The 25713-nt window shown below is 35.8% G+C and overlaps 1 protein-coding gene across 2 annotated transcripts in view; it reads left to right on the top strand.

Annotated features, from left to right (window-relative positions):
• RUNX1 (RUNX family transcription factor 1) overlaps positions 1-21834 on the top strand; it is a 339353-nt gene extending 317519 nt beyond the window's left edge. For both annotated transcript variants that reach the window (XM_074214031.1, XM_074214032.1), the window contains 2 exons: positions 12275-12436; positions 20719-21834. In XM_074214031.1, the coding sequence (XP_074070132.1) occupies positions 12275-12436; positions 20719-21197 (641 nt within the window). In that variant the 3' untranslated portion in view covers positions 21198-21834. The remainder of the gene's footprint in view (positions 1-12274; positions 12437-20718) is intronic.
• The last annotated feature ends 3879 nt before the right edge of the window (positions 21835-25713 follow it).

Genomic DNA, 25713 nt, shown 5'->3' on the forward strand with positions numbered 1-25713 from the left:
ACATCTTGGGGACTATTCAGCACCAGCATAAATTGAAAGAGAGAGTTAAAATTCTTCCCTCCCCTACTTCAGTTTACTTAAAATTGTTTTTGCAACTGGTACTTTTCTTTTCCTTTTAAAGACTTTTTCATTGGATCTTATTAAAGTACCAGTCTTTGGAATTGCTGCCTATACTAGGGTCTCTGGCTCGAAATCAAATAAGGATACATTAGTGTCCATGTCACATGGGAACAGAAGATGAGTCAAGGTCTTGAAACTACTCTGAATTTTTTCAAACAGTTCTAATGTTTCACAAAACCACAAAAGTGCTAAGGAAAAAACAAAGATGGGGGAGGTGTGAGGCCACTCCTAAAAGTTCCAGAGAGAGAGAGAGAGAGAGAGAGAGAGATCACTGCTGTGCAGTGGTATATCCAAGGATGATAGACCCCACTCCCCAGGGATGCCACCTTCAAAGATAGGGATAAGGCTGCAAGTTTTAGAAGCATCATGATCTAGAACAAGGAGCATTGGGTCAAAAGTTGGGACTACTAGGATCAAGTCCCATTCAGAGGATCATGGGATTTTAAATTCAAAGGGATCATAGAGAATACATAGTCCACTCCCTTCTTTTACAGATGAAGGAAGTGAATGGCTGGATCATGGTACTAATTGGTAGATCTGAGACTGTACATGGGTCTTTAGACTCCAAATCTAAGATTCTCTCCATTAAATCCCTCATTGTAATTCTGTTGCTTGGAAGTATGTGATGTTAGGTATGTCACTTCACTTTTCTGAATTTTCAGTTTCCTCATTTGTAAAAAAAGAAAATAGGGATATTGTACTTCACTGAGTACTTAGTAAAACAAATAAATTTATAAATAAGCCACTTCTAATTATCATTATTTTCTTGTTAGACTCAAGAGTCTACATATCGATTTTTTGCTTATGCCACTTATGGAAACTTTCTACCATGTAGTACTACTTTTATCCATTTTATATACCACAGAGTTCATATGTCAGATCTTATATGGGAATGGATACCAAAGGCCCTGAGACAAGAACTGTGATCAGACCTATCCAGCTTTGTGTTCAAACCTGAGAGATCACTCACTCTGTCACTGTCTTGGGTTATACCTGCAGAACATACACACACACACACACACACACACACACACACACACACACACATTTTTGTAGGCTTAAAATCAATTTAAAATGAAGCCTGAGATCAGTCATGAAGGGGAAAAGGTCACAAAAGGGCATCCTGAGTTCTAATTAAGAAGTTTTCCTTCCCCAAGCTAGTATTTTTTTATACTGGAGCATGCTGGCTATGATCCTTGCCTTCTCTACTACCATTTTTGTGGTGGCTGATTTTCTCCCATCTCTTATTCCATTGCATCTGTATTGGTTTGGCTCAAACAGCATAGACCAACTAACTAGATATTTACTAGCCAAAAATAACTGAAAGAGATAGACTGCATTACACTTTTCTAATCTGTATTTTTCCATTAAAATAATTTTCCCAATCAGGATATTTTCTTTCTACCTGACCTATTTTTTTTCTGTAATTCTCTGCTTTGAATCTACTGTTAGCATCAACGCTAATTTGTCCAAAAGTGCTTAAGATTAGCTAAAAAGCTTCTACCTCCATTTAAAACTGGTCCTAAAAGCAGAAATTCATTTATCCTTACATTTTAAAACACATTTAAACAAAATAGTTTTTAGATGGAGATAAGTAGCAATTTCCTCCCAAATTGCACTAATCAAACATCTTTGTGCAATTTGTGGCTCCATGTTTAGAAACTGTAAAAGATTCAGAGGAGAAACAGACTGAGGATCATATGTTTGGAATGAGAAGACTTTAAGGGAAATGATCTGTTTATCCTGAGAAAGAGAAGCTTAGAGATAACTTAATTGTTTACAACTATGGAAAAACCTCTGAGCTTCAGCTTTCTCACCTGTAAAATAAAGGGGTATCTGCCTGTTGTCCATTCAGGAGAGACATTAGAATTTGTTTTATTTAGCCCCACATATATAATTAATAGCAGTGGGTGGATGTTTCTGAGTCAGATTTAAGCTTGAAATAAGAAAAATTAAAAAAAAACTTTGTTACAATTAGAACTATTCAGAAGTAGAGTAGGATGCCTCCAATGCTCTGGAGTTCTCCAGAGGATTGATCCAGAGGTTAATCAATCACCTGTTGCTAAAAATTATAGAAAACATTTATGACCAGATACAAGTTAGACTACATGAAGTCCAATGTCCCTTTCCATTTTGAATCTTGTAATTCTATAGGCATAGATATCAAAAGGGATAACCCTAGCCACTTTGCCTGAGTGATAATAGGAGTGATTATAGGCTAATTTTGTAGAAATAGGCCTTTTTAGTGCCAACTGGCTGTACTTTCCTATATTGTTTCAGTTATTTTCCATTCTCTATTAGGGAGGACTGCCTCAAAGTATGATTCAACAATCGTGTCATGCCATAGTGACAGTTTGACTGTTACTTCGAAGGGTATCATTACAATTTTAGTGTGATCTCTCTAAGAAACTGCCTTGCAAGCAAGAGTAGGGGGAAAAAAACCTTGTCCTTGAAGTCAGAAAATCTCAGTTTGATGCCAGGCTCTACAATCCCATACTTAAGAGCTTGCTTTTGGGCAAAGCATTTTATTTCTCTAGCCCTCAGTCCCATTCTATAATTGAGGGGATTGTATTGACTGATCCCAAAGGACTTTCCAGCTCTGTTCTCATGTAATTCTGAATAAGACATTATTCCAAATAGTAATGTGTATAACATAATCAACATATTGTATTACATATGTATATATGTGTTTATATGTATAAATATATATGTAAATATATTATACTTAAGGTATTTTTCCATCTGTTCTGATATATATATATATATATATATATATATATATATATATATACACCCAAGGAATTAGTTGGATTTGTAATCTGCATTGTTAGAAGGAAGCAATTCTGAAGTAAGAGAAGATAATCCAGTGATATGTGTTTTTGTCAAACAGAGGAAAGCACATTCTATTGTTGGTTGTCATTGAAAATAAATTCTGAATTTTTCTGCTTTTGGCCTCTGAGCAACAAACAGGTTTCCTGATTTCTTTCTCATTATGACCTGCTAAATAACATGATTTTTCTAGGTTCATACATTCCTAGAGTTAGAAAGGATCTAAGAAGCTATAACATCAAACCCTTCCCTGAATATAAATCTCTACAATATACCTGACAAATGATCATCCTACTTTTGAATATTTTTAGTTCAGTGAATCATACTTACTTCCAACTAATGTACCTTATGTCAATATTAAGAGCTCCAGTTGATAGAATAGTTTTCCTTATATGAGACATATATAAATATGATTGTGATTAATAAATTTTTCCTTCAGAAAAATCTCTTCCCTTTGGTTTTTAAACATTTCTGAGAGGTAATAAATTTCTCAAGTTTACCACTTTGCTCCCTGGGATGCCAGGAGCTAGTTCCATAACTTTAACAGATCCCTGGATCAGAAATCCATTTGATAAAGAATTCAATTTCTCAATTTAGGGCACTTATTCATAGAACTTTAAAAAAATGTTTAAGATCTTTTCAGGGTTTTTCTCATCATAATCATTCTATACCACAATGACCATACTCATAAAACCATCCTTTATTTAAAAAAGAAAAAAATCTAAAACAAAACTTGATCACACAATGAATGACTTTATCTTGAAAGAATTGAATGAATATCATGAAACATTCTATATCTTTGGTCCCATTCTTCTCTTATGAGAAGAAGGAAACATGTTTCAACATCTGTCCTCTAATACCAAGACTGGTCATTCCAAATGTTCATTTTTTCAAAACTCATTCTCTATGGATTGCTATTAATGTAGAGGAAAAGAGGATTGAGAATATGTGAGTGAAGGTGAGTGGAATTGGATATCCCAACAACACCACTAGAGATTTTACTAGTCACTTATGGAAGAATCTTTAATCTTTATACATTTTTTTGCTGAAGGAAAGGATATACAGAATGAAGGAAAATCAATTTCATTGGAAGGCAGGAAGGGAAGAGGGGTATTTTCCTGAGAAACTCTATATATAATGTAAAACACTGTTTAAAATAAATGTTTATTGAATTGAAATGAACTTACTGGGCTGGTATCATGGGAATTTGCTCTGCCAATTTCATAGGAAAAGAGTCCAATACTGATGATGTTTGGAGGAGGAAGGGGCAAGGGGCAGGAAGAAAGTAAAGTATTTATGTGAATGGTTTATGCAGTAAGAGCTTAATAGAGCAGAGAGAAATAAAGCATCACTGTTGAGGGGAGGGTGTAAATTCATTTTCTGTCCCATAGAGTCCAATTGAGAAAAAGGAAATGAAAATTTTGCTGATGACTCCTCTGGTTTGTTGCTTTTTTTCTGGAAGTTGTTACCTTCAAACTTGACATAACACCTCCTCAGAAAATCAGAAGATGCTTTTTTTTAAAAGACTAATCCCAGACTACTCCTCCTTTGCATAAGGTGGTATTTCCCCTGGGAACTGTCTGGAAGATCTTATGAGGAGTAACACTTTGCATTTATAGAGAGCCTTTCATCTGTAGATCTCAAAGTGGCTTTACAAACATTAATTATTTCTCACACTTGTGAGGCAGGTAAGTATTATTACACCCTACTTTAGAAATGAGGAAAGAGGTACTGGGAGTTAAAGGACAGCCTAAGGCACCAGGGCTCCAGGGCAGCCCTGAGATTAGGATCCAGAGGTCCAGATTCCCAGCCTTACCATTTAACCACAAAGCCACCTATTCTCCCACAACTGGGAGAGGGAAAGGAAAAAGTACACTAGAGGCAATCATTGAAGCTCTGTGGGAGCAATGCTCATTCCTCACTTCCCTCCGGCTGGCACATCATAAGCCACATTGCTTTGCCACGGGTAGTTAGTAACTCAAAACCCCAAAGGACTTTTTAAAAGCTGCCTACCTAAGGCAGGCCTCTGTCTCAACTTGGTGCTAGCTGTTTCCCTGAAAAGTATGCTGATATAAAGCAACTTAAGAGCCCATGACTAACCAAGATGTCTGCAAGTCAGTCAGAGATAAAAGGTTGGCAGTCAACAAAGGTCTTTCCTGGTGTTTTGTTTTGTTGGGGGTTTTTTCCCCCGTCAGAATCTAGAGCTTGTAATAACTAAATTGTATTATCATGAGTTTACCTGATCAGGATAATATTCCAGTTAACCATCTATAGCTTGGACTTATGTGTAATTGATGGCTATTTTTAATTTTAGTTTTTAAAAACTTGTTTTGACTCTGACATTTGAGCTGAGACACAATTTCTGGAAACCAAACCAGAGCTTCAGGGAAATGGTTCTTTGTAGCCAAGGATTACAATTTGTAACTGTAAAGCATCTTTTTTTTTATCATTTTGAAAACAGTTTTAGAGTCATGAGAAGAAGGGAGTCAGGTGGAGGGAGGAGCATCATGGGGTATTCCCTTTTTTAAGGGGAACCCAGATTGTCTCATGGGGTGGTGATGATGGGAGAGATGAACAATCATTGCTCGCCCTGACACATCACCCTGGAAACTGAATCACATCCCTGAGGCCTGACTCACATCCTGTTGTGTGTTCTGAGAGCTTCCAAGAGCCTTTGTTACACCTTAAAGCAAGACTATACTAGGAGATGAACTTCAATGGTACCCTGAAAAATATTTTGCCCAGTATCAGCCTGGTAAAGGGAGGGGGAATTCTAGGGACAGAATAGATAAAACACTGCCTCAAAGGTTTATCTTTTCATCAAGCTATAAACAAATATAGAAATAGATATAAATGCTTATATGTGTGTTTGGATATGTATATATACACACACATATATATCAGTATACACATACTGTATGGTATTATAGCATGAATAACGTTATGCTCTTTTATTTTACATGACTGTTAAAATGTGACCTTATCATCCAACATCCTTCCTCTTAACCAGGCTTTAGGGAGAATGGTGCAGCTAATATCCATGCAAAATATTTTTTAAAATATGTTTAGGGGTGAGTGAATATTCAGGAAATCGAGGAAACAACATGGTTGAGCATCAACAGTGAAAAAGTTTAAGCTGTATTTCTACTCTTGATCAAAGAGTGGTTGTGAACATAGTAAGGATAGGAATTTGTGAACAGACAAATTTAAAGTCACACTTCTGGTATATTTTTTTTCTGTCCTGTAAAAGAGGCCTGATTGAGAAAATGTTACTTAGATAGCCACACACTTAGCTCCTCATCACTCTAGGTTCTTCAGCTTTCAGTTATTGGTTGGCAGATCAACTTCCCCATTAGATAAGAACAATCTTCTGCTGTCTTTGTATTCTCATTAGTCAGTGTAATGCCTTGAGAAATTTTGATGATATAAAATAAAAGATTTCAATAAAAATTTATTTTAAAAATGAGAGAGCATTGAATTGGGAATTGAAAGATCTGAATTATAGTTCCAGCACTGCCACGGTACAGTATAATAGAAAAAACACTGAATCAAGTTTTCAAAAACCAAGCTTTAAATCCCATTTCTATTGATTGCCTACCTGTGCGTCCCCTAGGCAAGACTTTACTCTCTGGGTTTCATATTCCTCAGCTGTAAAATGAAAGAACTGGACTAGATCATAGAATATTAGAATCAAAGAAACCTTATATTCAATCTAATTCTACTCCCTCATTTTATTGTTGAATAACTTAAGGTCAGAGGCTTAAATTGTTTTCATGGGATTATTATTATTAATTATTATTAAGAGTACAAATCCTTGACCTCTGATTCTAAATCCAAGGCTCTTTCTACTAAATGCTATTTTCACCAGGATTCAGAGTTGGAATGACTTAACTCAAGGAAGAAGATAGTGATGTGATGGCCAAATAATAGCACCTCTCACATTTTTCTTCTCCCTCTCCCCATTTCACAATAGAGAAAACTATGACCCCAAAGATGGCAAAAATTTGCCTGAGTTCACATAGAACCCAGCAACAAGTTAGCTAACTTTGATTCTTCTTCAATAAAACAAAGGAAGTTGGATTCTTTATTGTGTCAAAAAACTGCTGTCATTTTCAAAGTGATAAAAAAAAAGAATATGTAGTTCTTGTTAAGATCCCCTTATCTAGCCCCTCTTTCTGCTCCCCACAGGTAGCAGTCCTCAATGATATAGATGACTCTACTAACTTAAATAACTAAGGATGGCTAGGTGATACAGTGAATAGAGCACTAGCCTTGGGGTAAGAGGACAGGAATTTGAATTCCTTGATACTGCCTAGCTGTGTGACCTTGGGAAAGTCACTTCACCTTGATTGTCTCTCCAGGGCCATCTCCAGTCTTCCTGATTCATATCTGGCCCCTGGATCCAGATGTTTCTGGAGGAGAAAGTGAGTCTGGCAAATTAGCACAGCTCTCTTTTAGTCAAATCCAATTAAATGCTTGTTATGGTATCACCTGTCTTATGTTGTGGTCTTCTTCAAGAATGAAGGACAAAAAAATCATCTTACATAAGATAGAATGATGGTAGCTCCCTGGACTTAACAACTTCTTCTTGACCTTTCTAGATACCTTTAATTGCACTACACTTCACCATTATACTCTTTCTACCAAAGAATATATATATATATATATATATATATATATATATATATATATATGTTTTTGTGACTATAAGTTCTAACTTTCACTCCAACATCTAGTATAAGAAAAAAAATGAATAAGAAATCATTACAGGAAAAAAAATCCAATGCATTATAGATTTAGAACTGTAAGGAAACTTAAAGGTCATCTAATTTAATGGCCTCATTTTGCAGAAAAGGAAACTGAGGTCAGGAAAGGTGACTTGTCTAAGACAGAGCTATGATTCTAATCCTGATCTCAAATTCCAAATCACTCCTTCCCCATAGACTGTGTTTGTTTTCATATTATTTGTGCCCTATTTGTTTTTAGAAGCATGCTCCATGAGGGCAAGGATTAATCTTTTAGATAAAATACAGTTACCAGAGTGCAATGAATACAATAGTTTTTTATTATTAATAATCATTACTGTAATTAAACTTTCAAACCATGGCTAGAAGCTCTCCACTACCACCTACTGGCCCTACAATGACAATGAAACCAAAGTTTAAAGCAAACCAAAGCAAACTACCCTCCTTAGTCTTTGTTAAATTGAGAAATGTCCAATTCCTCCTGGCCATCTTGTGTTTTTCAGTTCTCTACCTTATTCTTTCCTAGAAAGCAGAATTGTTGTGGTCTTGGGTTAGTAAGAAAGTCACCAAACCTTGTGAAAATACAAGAAGAGGCCATAGACTTTGATCCTAAGACCATCTTATCAAAGCCTATTTTTAAAAGGCTATGAAACTTATTATGCAATGTTTATATGGTTTGATTATGACTTTGGAAAAGCCTAACACAACTTTTTCACTACAGTAAAACATGACAGGGCTTGAAAAATGGCATAATACTATATGCCTAGCCTAGTGTGGTTTTAGACATGAGGCTAAGGGCGTTATGCTGTCTTCACAACAAGCATGAATTACAGTACCGCAATTCACACCCTGGAGTGTTTTATGACAATTATAAAACCTCTTTTGTTTGCCTTTTAAATAATTAAAATGATATTTGTGTATTATCTACTCATTTAATATGTGCCTATATCTCCATATTCACATTCAGATTGTCCATTTCCATATCCATTTTCTCCAAAATATAATACATGCATGGTACTATTCACTGAATTTTTCCCAAAATTCAGTATAGTTGTGAAATGTTTACTTCCTCAGAAGCATAGTTAGATGTCTCTCCTACTATCTTGTTTGCCTCTAAGTGTCTGGGAAACACTGATATGTGTGTGTGTGTGTGTGTATGTGTGTGTGTGTGTGTGTAGCAGAGGCTTCAACTCAAATGGAACATTTCTTCTGAATTTAAAGTAGTTGTCATTCTTTGTCATCTCTGAAATTGGGAATAAACTAACTTAATTTAATCAAAGAATTCCAAAATTCCTTGCAAAATTGAAAAACATCATGGAGTTAGAAGCCCTGGGTTTAAATCACAGTTTTGTTTTTAATATATATCTATTCTTGGGCATATTTTTTGATTTATGACCCTAGTTTCCACATCATCATGTAAAGTGGAATTTAATTAAATGACCACACTCTATCCCCAAATCTATGATGAGCTTTTTATTTGGGGGTCAACTGCTCCTGAGTTCTAACAAACCCCAAAACACAGTACTATTCAGGAATATTTAAGGAAAGGTCAAGAGGGAAAATCCTTCTTTAATAGCCTGGTTCTCTTATAAACTAAATAGGAAATGAAAACATGCCATTTAGGAACACCTAATTTCTTTATGGTATATCACATAAAATTTTTCTTTAAAGTACTTGAGAGGAGGTAGTTTGTGACCAGCATCCTCATTGTGAAGCAGTATTTATTAAGGGCCCTCCTGAGCTGTGATTTATTTTAAAATAGATGGCCCCTGGGGCAACTAGGTGGTAGGGGCAGCTAGGTGGTTCAGTGGATAGAGCACTGGCCCTGGAGTCAGGAGTACCTGAGTTCAAATACAGCCTCAGACACTTAATAATTGCCTAGCTGTGTGGCCTTGGGCAAGCCACTTAACCCCATTGCCTTGAAAAACCTACAAAACAAAAGAAAATTTAAAAAAATAGATGGCCCCCAAAAAGTGAGATAAATATTGTACCCTAAGGAAATATATCATTGATCTATGATGGGATAAGAACTATCCCTTAATTCTCTCAATATTCTTTCTAGCAGCAGAATTTTTTTTTTCAATCTGTAAACATGTCAGTTTTTTAAAGGTTCATGTGAATCTAAAGGGAAATTTATTAGATCATTTAATGCAAGTCCCCTAATTTCCTTATGGGGAAGGATAAGGAGATAAATATTGAAATACAACAGACACTATTTTTTTAAATTAATATTGTCTCCTTTTACCCTCATACCCACCCTGTGAGTTAGTTGCTCTTATCCCTATTTTACAGTTGCAGAAACTGAATTAAACAGAGGTAAGTGTCTTACCCAACCAGGGTCATACATATCATAAGTGTATGAGGTTGAATTTGAACTGACATCTTCCAACTCCAGGTCCAGTCTCTATCAGCTGTACCACTAATAGGTATAGACCTTCTTGCCCAAGGTTACACAGATAATAAGGAGCTAAGATAGGCTTTGAACCTGAATTCTCTGGTTACAAACAGCATTTTCCCACTTTTTTATGATGTAATACTATAATGTAATCATATTATAAAGCTATCTCCACACACTTCTGATATTTGTCTTATTCTAATTAAACTTTTTCCCTGAATGTATAAATATTGCAGCTCAGAATTCATGGTTAAGGGTCAACATAGGCTTTTTTCCCAAAGGTTCTGTGAAATGGTAGTCAGCAGAACACTAGAATTCTGTTTTTGTACCTAATGTATGACTTTATTGTTATAAGGAATTCTCAGTGAGGAAATCCCTCTATACATGCATGTCTGCAACTACTTTGCAACTTGGTCTCTTAAAGAGTTTCCTAAAGGTAATAGAAGAGTAAATGATTTGTCTAGTCACATTATTAGTACATTTAGGGTTACTTAGAAGTCAAGGACTGTTCCATCTCATTGTGCTATGTGTCAGCTTGGCCCCTCTGTCCCTCTTGCTTTAGGGTATCCAAGGATATATGGGTTGTTCAGGTGGGACTAGCAGCTCTGAGGGAGATGCTAAGCACTTTTCAGGACTGCAGATCCACCTTTGGTGCTCCTCTGGCACTCAACTTTCACCTGTGACTCCAAGAAGCCCTGCTAACAGTCAAACCCTGGTAAAACCATATCAACAAATGAGCTAGATTAGGTTCAAGAGAACTAACATGCCCCAACTCCATCAGTGAGTTCCACCAAGCATGTAAACATTTTCCCTGATGGATTGGTTGGCTGGGAACAATTTGTTCCAGCAGCCATGAAAGTGGAATGTTTACAACCAGGTCAGACATCAAAGAAACCAAGGTCATCCAATGCATCCCAGACCATCACTAGTTGTCTTGACTTCTGTCCTGCCATTGGAATTCAGGAAAGGAGAATAAGGCCTACAACTTTGTGTAATGTGGCTGTGCTTAAATCTACTTAATGAGCAAGTCAAAACATCACTCAAAACATCACTGATCCTATTAAAAAATGAAGGACAAACAGAGCATGCAAGAAGCAAGTATTTGAACACAGGTCCTCTGACCCCGAACCCAGTGCTTTTTCTACTATATCATATTATCTTCTTGTTCCAATTTGTTTACCCACAAAAAGATAAGTTGGGATATACAAAAATTATTTGCCCATAATGATACTGGAAACCAGTATTCTGAAAAATGCTTTCTGATGACAAAGCATAAATCTTGTCCACTTTTGAACTAATATTTTCACTCTAAGAAGTTTTATCTTTTAAAAATAATTTTCAATGTGAATTCATCTAATATCTTTGTAAAGAAATTTCATCAGATGCAAATTCTCAAAGGAGTACTAATAAACTATAATTTTGTAATACACTGAAGGTGGGGCAGCTCACCATATGCCTTATCACAATGCCTTAAATTTACTTCATACTTCTCAGTAAGTGCTTGTGGATTGATTTGAAATATTGACATATCAATGTAATGTTGTTAAATATCCTGCCACCTATCACTAAAATCACTGTACTTTGGCACTTTTGATATTTACTTCAGGACTTTAGTGGTTTTGTCCAAGACTTAATCTGCAGGTATGCTCAGTGGATTGTAATCCCTTAATGGATTCTCATCTCAAAGCTATTCATCTCTTTTATCTCATTCTCACTGACTGATCAAATAGCTTACTTTCTTTTCCAGTAACATATAGAACCTGAAGATGAACATAAAAATATGTTTTTGCCAACAATTTGTTGATTATTATAAAGTTCTCAAATAGTAATAAATAATAATAATAATAGTAATAATGTTCTTTTAAGATCTATAATTTATTCATTGCCATGAAGATCAAATAGTTTACATGTCTTAATTGATGGTATTTGTGACCTGATGTGGCTGAAAAAATCATTACCTGATAACCAGAACCTGGTCATGTACCAGGCTTTATTTAGACCCAATTTTCATACAGCAGATATGCAATATACCACTGGGCTCCCACTTGAAATCTTTCAAAATCAATAGGATCCTGTAAAATTTCTGTTCTATTTAGCATAGACTTTGAGAATCCATAACAATTATCCTAATAATATAAATAATAATCATCTTCTCTGTTATAATAAACTTTCTTCTTTTTTCTAGATACAAAGCAAATTCAGCCTTCCCCTCCTTGGTCCTATGACCAGTCCTACCAGTACTTGGGACCGATTGCTTCTCCGTCTGTACACCCAGCAACACCTATTTCCCCTGGGCGAGCTAGTGGCATGACATCTCTCTCTGCAGAGCTTTCTAGCAGACTTTCAAGTAAGTATTCAAAATTCATTGACAGCTCCAGCTTTAGTAGAAGATTTGGAAGGCACAAGAGATGAGAAAGATATTTTGAAAAGAAAGAAAGGAAGGAGATACTTTAAAACTGAAAAATATATCATGTTCAAGGTCTGAAGATAAAATCTACAAATTCTTAACCTCATATTTTGCCACAAAAAATAATCATAGGATCATAAATTCAGAACTGGATGATACCTTGAGGATCATTGAATTCATCCCCCATATTTTAAAGATGAGATAGCTGAGGGTCAGTGAAGCCCAGTGACTGGTCCAAAGTCATCCAGCAATAAATAACAGAACTGGACTTTGATGCCAGGTCTTCTTTAGTTCTCTTGTATTGAATTCAATTCTCTTGCCATTGCACCATTCTCTCTTCTTCCCATACTAGACTGGGTAGACTATGATACTGACCTAGTTTGTTCTCATATATCCAAATGTGGGTGCTCCCTGAAAAAAAAAATATATATATATATATAAAAACAATGATGGGCGGAGCAGCTAGGTGGTGCAGAGCAGCAGCCCTGGAGTGAGGAGAACCTGAGTTCAAATCTAGCCTCAGATACTTAATAATTACCTAGCTGTGTGACCTTGGGCAAGTCACTTAACCACATTGCCTTCCCAAAAAGAATGATGGTCTTAACATGTAAAAGTTTAATTTTGCAGAGGCCAGTGGACAACTACAAATTTTCTGTGATAAGAAGTCAATACTTGAAAAAGTTGATGATAGCAATTTATAACAATAATAGCAATGGCTATAGAGAATATTTATGCTTCTCCTGTAACCAGCAGCATATATCAACATTAGCATCCCATTTTACATATGACAAAACTGAAATCTATGGAAGGTTAAGGGACTTAATTACATATTTATTGTCAGATCAAGAACTCAAAATTAGATTTATTGATTCTATTTGATTTTAGAATTTATTACTTCAATATTAAGATTCCAGAAATAGCTTAGGTAAATTCATGGATGATATGAGCATGTGTAAGAATGGATTTGTTGTTTATTAGAACTGGAAGCAGCCTAAAAAAATCATACATTTTAATTCCTTTATTTTTGAAAGAGGAGAAAATTGAGGACCCACAAATCCTGGGGTAACATATTCAGGTAGTGGGAGAGCAGGAATTAGAACCTGCGTCACATGAAAACCAACCCAGAGCCTCTCATGTTACCATTTTGTTTTGACAAGCTTACCTAATATTTGAGGTCAATATAAAGGAAGGTAGCCACCTTCTTCTACAGCATGTCTTCTGCTATATACAGTCAAAGGCAAAATGCTAGACTGGATGGGCCATATGTATAATAGCAGTTAATTTTCATAAGGACAAAATTGACAATTCACTAATGCATCTGAAGCAAGAGAGATATACATAAAAATGAAAACCGTTAAAAATGAGCAACACACACACACACACACATACACACACACAAGGAGTCATGAACATAAGATGCATTTTCTTATGCTTTCCAGTGGTAAGTCCCTTTGTCATACTTGTAACAATTCTTGTTGCCATGGGTATGTTAAAAATTGTCTTTTAACCTATTAATAATTGAGTATTCTACTTCTTAAACTCAGCTTGCTCAATAGGAAGGGAAGTTGACATTATGTGGTAAAATTAATTTGTTGAAAAGGAAAATGAAAACTGTTCCCTTTATTCCAAATGAACATTTTTTTAAATGTTTGGAATTGGAGACAAGCCAAATCGAATAGGATATAGATCTTTACCAGTCTTGCTAATGGAAAGTTGAATCATATACTTTCATGATTTGAAGGCACCTTAGAGGGCATCTGGTCCAACTCTTTAATATGGAAAGATCTCACCTACAGTACTCCTGACAAATAGTCATCCAGCTTCATTTAAACATTTCCAATGATGGGAAACTCTATTTAATGAAGGAAACTTTTCCATTTTGAGATAACTCAGTAGTGAAAATTCATCTCCTTGTTACTTATAGTCATTGTTTCTTCTCTCTGGGACCAGGCAAGATAGTAGTAATACTGATATAGGTCCATGAGCCCATCAGTGAAGATTTATTTTTGTTCTTTACTATTTATGTCTTTTCATGAATCCTCCACAGAATATTTAGATTTGTAAATTTGGGAAATACCATAGAGGTATTATGCTTAGGCTTGTGCAAAACATTTGACAAAGGACTAGATTTAACAAGATTACAAATAAATGATTTTGGAACTGGTTAAATGACTGGATCCAAAAAAGTGATCATTAATGGGACTAGGTCCATTTGGAGGGACATTTCTAGTGGAATTCCACAAAGATTTGCTCTTCACTCGTGTTGTCCAGTATTTTTACCAGTGACATAGAAAAATACATAGAAGGCATACCTGTAATATTTGCAAATGCCATGATGTAGGAAAGAGAGTTGACACACTGGATCACAAAATCAGAATCCTAAAAGATTCCAACAGGATAAAATGATTGGATAAGATAAAATTTAATAGGGATAAATATAGAGTAACTAACTTAGGACCAAAGAAAAAAACTAGCTTCACAAGTATAACACTGAGGGACATACACAGCTAGCTAGCAATTCCTTTAGAGAAATATCTGATGTTTGAATGTACTGCAAACTCAATTTGAGTCAACAGTATGATATGGCACCAACAAAAAAAGGTATTCTGACTTGCATTCTTGGTCCATGACCAAGCTCTCTCCTTTTTTAGACATCTGCTTTTTATACCTTTGATGTTTCTTGTCACAAAAAATCATTGTTGGAAATATGTTACAGTTTCCTTAAATCCACCATCCTCCTTTTCATTATCATTTGTATAACTAGCAATTTGGATTATTCCAAGATCGTGTTGTTCCATGATTCATTCTCAGAAGAACTTTAGTGTTAAAAAAATAGGTTTTCACTAACAAATAGCAATTTCTTCACAACAACCCTGTGAGGTAGGTAATGCAAGTTATTATTATCCCTGTTTTATAAATGTGGGAAATTAGCCTCAGAGAGGCTTAGTGCCTTGGCCATATTCACATCACAAATAAAATCAGAATTCACGGTTTTACAGCTGATCAATCCTTCAGATGCTCCACTCTAAACATACCCAGTTCCTGCACTTAGTTCTTCTATGGCATAATTTCATGTCCCCTCACTCTTAGTAATCTTCCTTCAAATGAGTTCAGATTTATTGATGACATGTTGCTATTGATATTCGATAACAGAATAGAACTCAATAATCCATATATGTCCTGACAAAGGATAGTACAGGGAGATTATTACTTCCTTTTTCCTGTTAAGACATGTCAGTTGTGCTGTCTTTCCCCTTAAGAATAGTCATGGCAGATTAGAGGCATGGAAGACAACAGAGGATAAGATTCTTATCACATGTTTCAAATACATGTCTTGTCATGTTTTCTTTTATGAATAACTGAGGTTCCTGATGATTTCACAAATACTTAAAATCTGACCTAATTTTTATAAAGGTTCTTGACAGCCCTTGATATAATTACCTGCAAGTAGACAAAGGTCTATTGGCATCAATAGTTGATGTTCTCTTTTTCTAGCATCTGCTCCTTCATTTTCATAGTTTTGGCTGTGTGGAGGTTAAAGGTAGTGGTATGGGCTTTGTGATTTTTAATCTTATTTGTTCTTATGGATTTGTCCCTAAGGGACAAAGTTTGCCTTCAAAGGTCTGTGTGTCAACTTCCCCTGACTTGTCTTGGCATCTGATCTATGTCCACTGGCTATATTCTGTGTTTGAATCATGTACTGTTTTTCTTGGACCCATTATGTTGTGTAGCCTTAGCCTCCCTCTTCAATGGGAATTTCCTTACTAGGTGACTGTTCCTTGGAATTCATTATGTCACAAGCTCTATTTTGTCAGGATGTTTGTGTTGTTTTTTGTTCATGTCAGGTAGAGAACCATAGCTCAAGACCATTGGTGGCTTGCTACAGTTGACCAAGATAGGAGATTTTAGGAGCTATTAAAGTTAAAAAATTAGGAACAAACCTTTCTACACTAAAATGAATCCTGATTCAGTTTCTGTTCAACTAAGGATTAATTAAGAACTTCCATGGTTACCAACTTAATTAAGGATCACAGGGAAGAGGGAACATAAGGGGGTTTTTTTTGGGGGGGGGGTTACCTGGAATTTCCACAGACAAAAATTCAGGTGCCATTTTATACTCTGTTTTTCAAGACAAAGAAGGAAGTACAGGCCTGCATTTGCTGATTGAAAGAAACAGAAATGGAGTCTACTTTTAAACTTGGCAGAATGCCCTTCCTAAGAAATCAAGCATATAATGCAGGCCTGCTAAGTATTGTAATAAACTTAGGAATAGGAGGAGACTGAGGTACATGAAAGAAAACTGGCTCACCAGGCAACAAGCTTTGAGAACTTGACACTACACTGTCTGCTCTGCCTTTTAATCCAGTCAAATTACTTTGTATTACCTTTACTTTCCCCACCTCCCTGAATTTCCTTCTTCACAGATGTGTGCAGGGAGTACAAGCACACACACACATACACACACACACACACACACACACACACACACACACACACACACACACACAAACACTCTCTCTCTCTCTCTCTCTCTCTCTCTCTCTCTCTCTCTCTCTCTCTCTCTCAAATTCTCCACTCTGAAAGGGATTGTCATCTGAATTTTTCTTCCTTCTTCCTTTAAAAAAAAAGTGATGTTTAGCTGCCAAATGAAAGGACTATCAGTATGCATTAATCTGAGTCATGGGAGGGATCCTTTTAAGGAGACCCATTATCAGCTCAGGTTGTTTAATCCTTTGGGGATGATAGGAGGGGCAATAGAGTGGAGCTGCCTTCATCCATGTCAAACTTCAGAAGGAAGAGTTGAGCTGTCATGGCAAATATTTAACCCAGTGATCACTTGTGAATTATTTCCACCCCAAATGCTTAAATTTGCTAATCCTCAGACTTCCTACTTCTAAACTGGAGCCACAGTGAGTATCAGAGACCCCCACCCATACCCTCACCCTCACTGCTATATGTACTAAGGCTAGCTCATATGCAGAAATAGATACACCATAGTCAACTGTGTGTTTAGGTTAGTTTTAGGAAAATAAACATTTAGATGAATTATTTAAATTAGGACACATGGTATTCTGAGCTACTTCACTAGGGAAATATGAGTCCAGTGAATAACTGGACTTGAGAAATAGTTCCTGGTAATGAGGAGTAACTATTATTTGACTAAAGCATGTTTGGTTTTGGAAAGTTACCAAGGAAGCACAGAAGACCTTTTATTTTGTAGCCTTCTCGTCCAGCATGAATTCCTCACACATAGTAGGCACTTTAAAATGTTTGTTCAGTTGAATACAGTGAGGTCTGTTTTGCCCTGACAGTTAGAATTATAACTTCATTCCATTTCTGGTGCCCATGACAGCTCATTGCTGTTTCTGCCTCTTCTGGTGTCTGTAATTTTGTATTAGGTAGTTACAACATAGTGGTTGGGCAAGGACTGACATCATACTTGCAGACATGGCAGTGAAACTAAATGACCTTTCCATTCATTTTCCAACAAATTCAACTTTCCTGGTTCAGAGCAGGTGAAGCAATCTTTAGAAATAAGTGAACTCATTTATTTGTATCCTGAATAGTGTACCAAATGAAACAAACTGATTTCATTTGCTCTGTTTCTGACCATTCCCCTCCACAAAACTCTGGATAATATAGTGGGAATGATGATATAAGTTTTCTAATTTGACTGAAAGCAAAGCAGCTTTGGGAGTTAGCAAAAGCAGATGTCATGATTCAAAGTCACAAGGATAGAACTCAAGTGTGGGGAACAGCTGTTCTTTAGAGCAAAGAGAGGCTTCAGGTTGTGGGAAGAGCACAGAATTCAAATCAGAAGATCTAAGTCTAAGTTATGTGGCTTACTAATTGTGTTTGTTGAAATTAAATCCCTTTGCTTCTCTAGGTGTTAGTTTGTCAAAATAAAGGAAGATCATATTAAATGATCTCTAACATTCATCTCAACTATAAAATTCTTTAATTGTATTTTTTGGAAAACAGAGGAAAGATAATCTCCAGCTACTGTCAGTATAACATTTTCTCTGTTCTCATGTCTGCCTTCTTCCAATAATGATTAGCAAAGTATTTGCTTGGAAGTGAGACCTCCACCCCCCACACACACACCTTCCCCCACCCCTGTTATTCTCAATGAGTTCCAGTGGGATTGGGAGTTTGGTTTGAACATTAGATGTCATAAATTTTAATTGGTTTTTGAGAGGACAAATTATTCTTTCACTATAATGCAAGGGATCTGTGGTTTTTGTCATCATAAGGTACTTCCCTTATATGAATACCTTATATCAGTGGTGTCAAACTCAAATAGAAACTATATAAAGGATACTTGCAGACCTCAGAGTGATGTAGAAAACAATCATGTTTATGTGGTTCTCTTTTCTTTTAACACATCAACATATTCAAATCATGTAGGAACTGTACTTTAATCTAGCTTGGGCCATACTTGGGGATGTTATGGACAACATACAATACATCAATCACATATTTGATATATATACATACATGCATATATACATATATATGCCTCTGCCAAATATAAATTCAGTTCACCATCCATCTATGACTTAGAAGATAAGTCCTAAGTAGTTGCCTGAGCTTCAAAGAGATTAAATGACTGTTCCTGGGTCATAAAGCTAGCAAGTGTTGGAGGAAGGATTACAATGAAGGTCAAGTCCAATGCTCCATTCACTATGCCACATTTCCCTCATCTCAGTCATTCCATATCCACAGATCAGTTCATTTCAAGAAAATGTATTAGGGTAATATATCATACAGTAGCAATTTCTGACTAGAATAATAAGCCAATGACATAGGGATATTGGTCATCCATTACTATCTTTCCAATCCAAACAGTCCACTTTGAAACTTTCATCTTCAGAGTAATATTCTGGTTTGTCAAGTCTTTATTAACTCTCAAGCAAAATTATAATGTCTACTGTCATAACCTACTGAGTCTAGAATTATTTTGTTTGTGTGAGAACTGACTGGCCAAAAATGTAATTGTTTATAACTGGTGGTTTCATTAACCTTTTCATCATTATCACTAATAATTAATTGATAATTAAATGATCACATAATACAATCTTACCCAGACCCAGAAATTACACACACACAGCATACTATAACACCCATGATCTTAAATTTTTCTGTATACTTCACAGGTGTTCTCATCTCTGACACAAATGTGTGGGACACATTTGCTTTAAGAGAAAAGAGAACTTCCTTAGTGATCAATATTTGTCAATAAAGCTATCAATGCACAATTCAAGGAAAATGAGTTTATGAACCTCTCATAATGTGAAAAAATTTAGATGAAACAAGGCCCACATCAGAAAATACAGGCTTAATAGCCTCTATAATTGTAAATTGTAGAAAATTAGTATAAAAATTGAACTTATCAATTTTAGGAAAAAATAGAACTTGGGGATCTGCATGAGGAAGGGAGATGTACCATAAGCCAACATATAAGTCCATGAAGCAGCCTGAAATAACTTAACTTAGACCAAAATGAAAGCCAGTAGGACTCTGTTCATTTACATTATTAATGTCCATTGTTAGTATCTGTATCAATGACAATTAGTAATTAATTGGAAAGGCAATATGACATATTAGAAAAGGCACTAACTAGACTGGGCATGACACCTGTGTTCTAATTTTGGCTTTGCATAAATTAGGGAAGTCAATATAATTTCTCTGGGTCACTACTTTCTCATTTATAAAATTAAGAGTTTTTGACTAGATAATCTCTCTGACTCTTTCCAGCAATACAATTCTATATGTATGACTCAGACCAATTAAGTAGAGAAGAATCGAGTGGGCTAGAAAAACAATAGTATAGGTTAATTTGTTATTAAGTCATTTTAGACTCTTTGTGACCCTTTTTGAGATTTTCTTGGCAAAGACATTGGAGTGATTTTCCATTTCCTTCTAGTTCACTTTATAGATGAGAAACTGAGACCAGCAGGGTAAGTGATATACCCAGGGTCACACAGCTAATAAGTGGATGAGATCAGATTTGAACTCATGAAGATGAGTCTTACTGATTCCAAGTCCAGTGTACCAACCTAACTGATAAAATTCATGATCTGATAAGGTATTGACAAAATACTACTGATTTTTCCCATTTGTTTTTATTCAAAAGCATTTCTAAAATGTGTCCATTATAGCCTGCAAAAATGAATTTTCTCCCTATCTGTTTACAACTCCTTCATCTTTTCTTTCCTCAGCTGCTTCTGACCTGACTGCATTCAGTGATCCTCGGCAATTCCCGACTCTTCCTTCCATTTCTGATGCTCGTATGCATTATCCAGGAGCCTTTACCTATACCCCAACACCAGTCACTTCAGGAATAGGAATTGGCATGTCTGCCATGACCACTGCCACAAGATACCACACTTACTTACCTCCTCCATATCCTGGTTCTTCTCAGGCTCAAGGAAGCCCCTTTCAGACAAGTTCACCATCTTATCATCTCTACTATGGAACGTCAGCAGGGTCCTATCAGTTCTCAATGATGTCCGGTGGAGACCGCTCACCTCCACGTATCCTGCCTCCTTGCACTAATGCTTCCACGGGATCTACCCTCCTCAACCCCAATCTTCCCAACCAAAGTGATGTGGTTGAGGCTGAAGGCAGTCACAGCAACTCCCCAACCAACATGGGTACCACAGCAAGGCTGGAAGAAGCAGTATGGAGGCCATATTGAATTTTCTCTAGAGATGGGCTAGGACTGAATTTGCTTCAATCTACTTTTTCCCAGTTATTCCAAATGCCCTATGGAACCTGAAGGCTGTATTAGAAAGAACTCCCTCTGGTGGCTATTGTCCCATCAGGCCACTGTGTCATTATTTCAAAGAGGAACAATATTTTACTTGTAATGGTCCCTTTTTCAGGAGATAAAGCCTTCTGGAACTAAAAGAATCCCAAATGGTTTTACCCATTGGTCTTGAAGTAGGTCATTATTCTGATCTAATTCCACACCAATGGCCTCTTAAGCATCCACTGCTTCAGAGATCCTACAGTTCTCAAATGTTTGACCCATCTCTGATTTTTACACCCAACACAACCATACTGTGTCCACTTCACCATATGGACCCATTAATAGGTGTAAGGAAGTATAGGTAGATTCCCAGAGGGAAACTGTGAATGCTTCTGATTTAGCAATGCTGTGAATAAAAGAAAGGTTTTCTATCCTTGACTTAAATTTTTAGCTAAGTTGTATATTCCAAAGTTTGGAATTTTGGTTTTGGGGAATGCAACTCATCCTGTTTTGCATCTAATTCATTTTTATTTCTTTTTTAGGCACCTTATAAATTGCAAAATGCATATTTGCATTTGGGTAGTATGTGTATATATATATATATATATACATATATGTGTATATATATATATATATATATATATATATATATATATATATATATATATATATATATACTGTGCTTGCTTCTTTCTTGCTTTAACAGTTGAAAGAATCAATTCCCTTTTCATTGAGGTTTTATTTAACTTTTCCTTTGAACTTGGGTGTAGTTGTTTTTAAAGTGACAGCTACAGCCTTAGGTCATTTTCAACTACTGTACTCCTATAGTGAGTTCCCAGGTATTTATGTATCTTGATGTCTAGACATTTACTTGTGTGTTGATACTTTTATTATTTAAATGTACTTATACTAAGAGGGAAAACAATCAAGTACTACATTTTTTTGTAGCAACCAAAGTTGGGGCGGGGGGAAGGATGGGTAATAAGATCACTTAGTAACACAGAAATATTGTTTACATGTAACTCCCTTTCATTTAAATCAACTACTTTGTAGCTAACAGTTTTAACTGGTTTTCCAAACAGTGAGGGTTTCTTTAAGAATCAGGTACACAAAACTCTGCTCAATGAAACATGTCACATCTGTCTGCCTCTCTTCAAATAAAGAAGACCAAAAATGGCTTTTGTGTCTTCAGGTAGATTCCACTGACTACCGAATGGACCCAGGAGTCTGTTTCTGACACCTAACAGATCACTGAACATTACCCAAGATTCTGATTTTTATTCAGGCACGCAGTATTGAATATATCATGCTAGAATTGAGTTCTGAGTTATAATTAAATGGGAATTTATGGATCTTAATTGATATTTTAACTAGTTAGGTCTAAGTGAGAAAAAAAAAACTTCTGAACCCAGAGTGTAAAGTATTCTAGTCTATAGAAAATTTGTTTTTAAACTTAGGACTTGTTCCCTGGCAGAAAGTTTCTGATCACCTCAAAAACTTGAGAGTGGAAAGGAACAACTTTTTTTCTCCATGAGTTTTCGTTGAGTGAATCCAGAGACTGAAATCTGAATTCACATCTGGATGCACAATATCCATGTGCATCAATCATTATAATACACAAAAATATTATATTTCAATGCAGCAACACCATGCATAGATGGAATTCAGTTGCATGCTTTTGCTGCAGTATTTCTCTTCTAATTCTCCCCTTGAACTCCCCTCTCCACCCTCAGCAGGGGGGAGCCCAAATTCTCTGAGAGAACCTACTACACCCACACAGCAGTGTGATATTAGAGATTCTTGTTATTCCTTCCCATCCTTAAGATTCAAACAGATTAGACATCATTCTACATTTTATGGCACTGTTTTTGTTTGAGGATTTAGTTGGAATGCAGTTGTGTGACTTGGTAAGTACAAACTGCTGATATGGACATGTTTGTTCAAAATTATCTGATTGTTATTTAATGTACCTCTTAAAGAAAGAAGAAACAATTGCAGGTCAACTCTAAAGAGTATTTGAAAACTCGACTTTGCATCATTGTTTGATGCTAAAAAAATTTTTTTTTAAGAATTCAAATTAGATCTTTGGCTGCAGGCAGCAAAACAGCTGGACTTATTTAAAAACAACTTGTTTTTGAGTTTTAAAAATAATTTTTTGCTTATTTGTTATACATGAATGCAGTAGCACTTTGGTATAAAAAGTTACAAATTAAACAATTCATGCTGTCAGTCAAACCATTTTCATCTAATGAAAAGAGCTGTATCATATCTCAGAAAAACTCAGAATGTTGTTAATTTTTAATTTTTTAGGTTTAAAACTCTTTTTCAGTTCAGTTTCATGTATGACTACATATTATATTTGCTAGCAGCAAAAATAACCCACAATGATAGCAAAATTTAAAATTTCCATTTCAAAAGAAACTTCTACCCATTTTCCTAAATTAAGCAATTTTGTTTTCCACAAGATTTTTACCAAAATTGTCCCTCATGGCCTTGGATAATGACTAACAAAAAAGATGAAAAATTTCAGTCTTTCCCAGTAAGATTCTAATACCTCTAGAAAATCCATCTTTGAATTCAAATCTAGTTTCCAACACAAGGAGATAAATAAATATTCTCTCTAGTTAAGCTTTCCTTAAAAAAAAAAGCAGGTATGATTTCATATCTATCTAATAGTACCCCTAGTTATTAATCCTTTGAATTGGTCATTGAGAATGTCATTCCTGATACATAGAAACAAACAATATTTAATTTTTAAAAAGGCAACTAAATCTTTGTTGTTTATAAGAAAATAGCTTCACTGGTATCTGTTTTTCTTCAGAGATTAAAAAAAATGGAAACATCAGCCATGTCAATTGAGGCCCCTACAATGGTCAATAATTGAATTTCATGCTATCATAGGATAATAGATTTAGAGCTGTAAGTGACATTAAAAGCCATTTAGTGCAACACACTCATTTTTGCTGGTCAGAAAACTGAGATACAGTGAGGTTAAATGACATGCCCAAGGTATCAGGAAGCATTTGAAAAATTGAAAAGGAAAATTGGGATAAACCATTCCAGTGTTTATTATTCATTGTCTTATTAATTCAACTTGCTCATATTTCTCAGTTCTTTCCTTTTCCCTAATTCTAAACAGTCTTATCTCCTGTGTGGGTGTGTATGTGTGTGTGTGTATGTGTATGTGTGTGTGGTGTGTGTGTGTGTGTGTGTGTATTTGTGTGCACATGCAAGCAAGTTGCTATGGCTCTCTCTGACTCTGTTTCTGATTTTTCTCTGCTTCTGGCTCTTCTGTCTCTGGCTCTTCCTGTCTCTATTTCTGTGTTTCTGGGGACCTATCTTTCACTTTTTGTCTTTCTCCTCCACCCCTCCCCATCACCCTTCTTCTCCCCCCCCCCCGCCTGTCTGTCTCTTTCTCTGTGTTTCCATCTTTGTCTCATTATCTCCCTTTTGAAATATTTCTCAGTAGTCCCCATCTCTGACTGTCTCTGTCTGTCTGTCTGCCTGTCTGTCTGTTTCTGTGGCTGTCTCTATCTGTCTCTGCCTCTGTGTATCTCTGCCTCTCTGCTCTGTTTCTGTCTCCAACTCTCTGCCTCTGTCTCTCTCAGTCACTATTAAATGATAAGCCCTTTCTCTAAATGCCAAATATGCTGAGCATAAAACTTTCCTTTAACTAAAGACAATGAGTCAGCCTTTCTCCTGAATGTAGGGTTTCTTCTAGCAAAACAGACTTTGCCAGCCATTTTGAATCTACTCTGCTATCCAAATTCAGAAACACTTGAAAACAGAAGTCTACAGTACAAATTAAAATCAGAGGGTAAATAGGCAGCATTTCTGCTGCTTGGGGTTTCTTTGTAGATAAACAGAAATGCTCTGATTAGAAAGAAAATAAATGGTTTCACTCAAGCAACCTGTAATTTAGAATTGAGGATTTCTAGCTTGAAATACCTGTTTTCTTAGGACATAAAGTCCTGCCTTTTCCATACCTGAAAGTTAGTTTGACAATCTCAGAAAATGTAATTCATTTTTGCTCTCATGAATATATGTATACATGTTTATGTATACTTACACATAATTACACACACAGAGCTGAGCAAAATATACATTTGTTTGTGAGTTGTTTATTTAGCTAGGTCAGTATTGATGAGTCTAACTACTTGGATTTTTCTCCTTCCTGAAGAAGAGTTGCATTGACAGAATTAATTGTATTTAAGTATGTAAATAGATTTTAAGCTTCATTGCAAAATATTTTTAGTGCCTGTAATAACTTTTTCCCCTTTTTTGTGTTTTAAGGGAACTTATCCTTATGTTTGCTAAATATTGTAGAGAACCTATTTTTTTCTACCCTGGTTATTTTAGACTTTAAAATGAGCTACTTTTTATTCAATTTTGTCAACAGTTAAAAGCATGGTTCTTATAAAAAAACTGTTCACTCTTTGTTGTAGGGGAAATGAATGTGCAG

This window comes from Macrotis lagotis, chromosome 1, assembly GCF_037893015.1.
Source record: "Macrotis lagotis isolate mMagLag1 chromosome 1, bilby.v1.9.chrom.fasta, whole genome shotgun sequence".
Classification (NCBI taxonomy): Eukaryota; Metazoa; Chordata; class Mammalia; order Peramelemorphia; family Peramelidae; genus Macrotis; species Macrotis lagotis.